Genomic DNA, 3234 nt, shown 5'->3' with positions numbered 1-3234 from the left:
CTTCGGAGGTCTTTAACAGAATATTATTTCGTTGTCTGCTCTAAATCAAAATATGAAGTAATTAAAACACCATAACCAATAAATTTACAAAATATCACAAACATAACTACAAAATATCTTAACAGCTACACGAGACACAAGGCTGCTGCACGTGCTCACTTCCAGGCTTCTGCTCCTTCTCTGTTTATTCAAGTCTCGCAGCACAAATCACATATACACAAATCTCGCGATAACTTCCAACAAAAAATAGTTAGACACAAAACTAATTAAAAAAAAATTTAAGCAACCTACTTGCATACTGTATGCATACTGAATTTTACTCTTGCATGTAAAACTCATGAGCAGTAAATATTGTACTAGTTATCAGTATTGGACAAAGAAAGCAAGCATGTCGAACACGTCAACCCAATCCACTTGCATCTCCCATGGTTTCTGTGATGTATCCAATAGGCCAAGAATTTCTCGGTGCAGCCTCGTCGACAACAAGCACCACATCATCAATGGCAAAGTTCCTGCGAGTCTTGTTCCATTTCCGTCGCTCTTGCAACAAAGGAAGATATTCTTTCACCCACCGTTTCCAGAACAGGTCCACAATGTATTGGGCTTGCCTCCAACGTCTCCGAATGTACTGGACCTCCTTTTGGCTCAAACATGGCGGCAGCACAGGCTTACTTTTTAACTGGAGCAAATGATTTGGAGTAAGAACCTCTAAATCATTGGGATCTTCAGAAGAAGGTGTAATCGGGCGATCATTTAATATAGCCTCCACTTCACAAAACACTGTGTGCAAGCCTTCATCATCTAGTACCTGCTGGTTTGTGATGGAGCACAGCACTCTTTTTATTTCCTGTACCAGGCGCTCCCATACACCACCATGATGGGCTCCATAAGGAGGGTTGAAAGTCCACTTTATGCCATCTTGTGCTAAGCATTTTTGGATTTTGCTTTGTTTTAGCTCCAACACGGCTTGCTTTAACTCACGATTTGAGCTGACAAAGTTGGTTCCGTTGTCCGACCTTATTTCCTTTACTTGACCTCTGCGGCAGATGAATCTCCTGATGGCATTTATGCAGGAATCTGTGTCAAGAGAATGTGCCACCTCCAGGTGAACTGCACGACAGGTTAGACATGTGAAGAGAACTCCATATCTTTTAACAATAGTTCTCCCTCTCTTCACTTCTATCGGTCCAAAGTAATCAACACCAACATAAGTAAATGGTGGAAGATCAGTTGAGAGTCTGTCAATAGGAAGATCTGACATTTTTTGCTCACCTGGCTTTCGTCGTTGTCTTTGACACACCATACAGTCTCTGATTATCTTTCTAGCTGCTGAATTAGCATGAGGGATCCAGTACTGTCGTCGAAGAGTAGAAAGCATGTGATTTCTTCCTCTGTGTCCAACCTTTTCATGGATATGTTGAAGAATGAGCTTTGAAACATGGCTTTCTTTAGGCAATATTACAGGATGTTTTGTTTCTTCAGGTAATGCCGCTTTGCTCAGTCTGCCACCTACTCTCAACACACCATCAGTAACAACAGGATCAAGCTTATACAGATGACTTGACTTCTTCACTGCACCAGAGCTCAGGGCAGCTATTTCATCACCAAAATGTTTTCTTTGCACAAAGCTCACTATGGCTTCCTCAGCCTTTAAGAGATCATCAGTTGTAAGCTGAACATCCATTTTGTTGTCCTGATCATTATACATTTTATTTCCACGGTGTCTGGTTAGCAACTTCTTTGTTTGCATCCTTTCTTTTAGTTTCAGGATCCATGCTACACTTCTTTTTAGCTTTGTCCAACTGGAAAAGTACATTAACAGCTTAGTAGTGGGACACACTTTTTCCAATAAAGCTACGCATGTCAGGATCTGATCTTTAACCTCTGGATCAGGTTCTAAATGGACAGGTCTTTCTTTGATCACTGTTGGCCATTGAATCTCATGTTTTGTGAGAAATTCCGGTCCACTGATCCAGGTGGAAGACTTTAAAAAAGGGCCAATCTTCATGCCTCGAGAGGCTGTGTCAGCTGGATTCAGCTTTGAGCTGATGTATCTCCACTGAGTAACCTTTGTAGGATCACGAATGATGGACACTCTATTAGCTACATATGTTTTAAACCGTGTTGTCGTGCTGGCAATGTACTGCAGTGCTGGACTCAATCTGATTCGCTCAGATTGAGTCCAAGTTGAACTGACAGCATTTTGTCCAGACGCACAGCTAAAACTGCAGCAGCAAGTTCAAGTCGTGGTATGGTGACTTGTTTTAATGGTGCCACCCTTGCTTTGCCAATAACAAAGGAAACACACACTTCCTGTTTGTCATTAGATACCCTAAGATAAGACACAGCACCAAACCCAGTTTCACTGGCATCACAAAAGTGATGCAGCTGTGCACTTTTTATCTCTCCAAATCCTTTGGGTGTGATGCATCTTCTGACACTAAAGTTGTCAAGAAGAACTAAGTCTTCGACCCATTTTTTCCAAATTTGTGCCTTTTCTGGTGGAATTCTCTCATCCCAGCCAAACTTCAGTTTACATAAATGTTGAAGAATCTGTTTAGCAGGGAGAATAACTGGAGCTAAGAAACCCAAAGGGTCGTAAATAGAACTGACAATGGACAAAATACCACGCCTTGTTAGTGGCTTGTGTTCGTTTACAATGCCAAAGGTGAAAACATCCTGTTCAACATCCCATTGCACCCCCAGGGCTCTTTCAGTGGGAAGCTGGTCCCGGCTAAGATCTAGCATCTTTACACCTGTTGCTCTATTTTCCTCCGGGATCTGAGAGAGGACAGAGCGCTCACTACACACCCATTTATTGAGCTTAAATCCCCTGGATTAAACTGGAGCTAAGAAACCCAAAGGGTCGTAAATAGAGCTGACAATGGACAGAATACCACGCCTTGTGTTTGTTTACAATGCTAAAGGTGAAAACATCCTGTTCAACATCCCATTGCACCCCCAGGGCTCTTTCAGTGGGAAGCTGGTCCCGGCTAAGATCTAGCATCTTTACACCTGTTGCTCTATTTTCCTCTGGGATCTGAGAGAGGACAGAGCGCTCACTACACACCCATTTATTGAGCTTAAATCCCCTGGATTAAACTGGAGCTAAGAAACCCAAAGGGTCGTAAATAGAGCTGACAATGGACAGAATACCACGCCTGGCTTGTGTTTGTTTACAATGCTAAAGGTGAAAACATCCTGTTCAACATCCCATTGCACCCCCAGGGCTCT

At 42.5% G+C, this 3234-nt stretch overlaps 1 protein-coding gene across 1 annotated transcript; it reads right to left on the bottom strand.

Annotated features, from left to right (window-relative positions):
* Nucleotides 1-400: 400 nt before the first annotated feature.
* LOC106943577 (uncharacterized) lies at nt 401-2044 on the bottom strand. The gene is made up of 2 exons (XM_015026882.1): nt 1273-2044; nt 401-1110 (listed from the first exon to the last, which is right to left on the bottom strand). The coding sequence occupies exons 1-2, from the start codon at nt 2006-2008 to the stop codon at nt 401-403; spliced, it is 1446 nt and encodes a 481-aa protein (XP_014882368.1). The 5' UTR covers nt 2009-2044.
* Nucleotides 2045-3234: the final 1190 nt, after the last annotated feature.

This window comes from Poecilia latipinna, unplaced genomic scaffold, assembly GCF_001443285.1.
Source record: "Poecilia latipinna isolate Pla-1442-1.1 unplaced genomic scaffold, P_latipinna-1.0 Scaffold5492, whole genome shotgun sequence".
Lineage (NCBI taxonomy): Eukaryota > Metazoa > Chordata > Actinopteri > Cyprinodontiformes > Poeciliidae > Poecilia > Poecilia latipinna.
Note: the sequence above shows the minus strand (reverse complement) of the source record. Positions and strands in the feature narration are given on the sequence as shown.

What these genes read in the sequence shown, in the direction of transcription:
- LOC106943577 (XM_015026882.1), bottom strand. Translation starts at nt 2,008, where the DNA reads ATGAAGATTGGCCCTTTTTTAAAGTCTTCCACCTGGATCAGTGGACCG. An exon ending in AAGACAACGACGAAAGCCAG is followed by an intron (nt 1,111 to 1,272) that starts GTGAGCAAAAAA and finishes CCTGTCGTGCAG; the next exon opens with TTCACCTGGAGGTGGCACAT.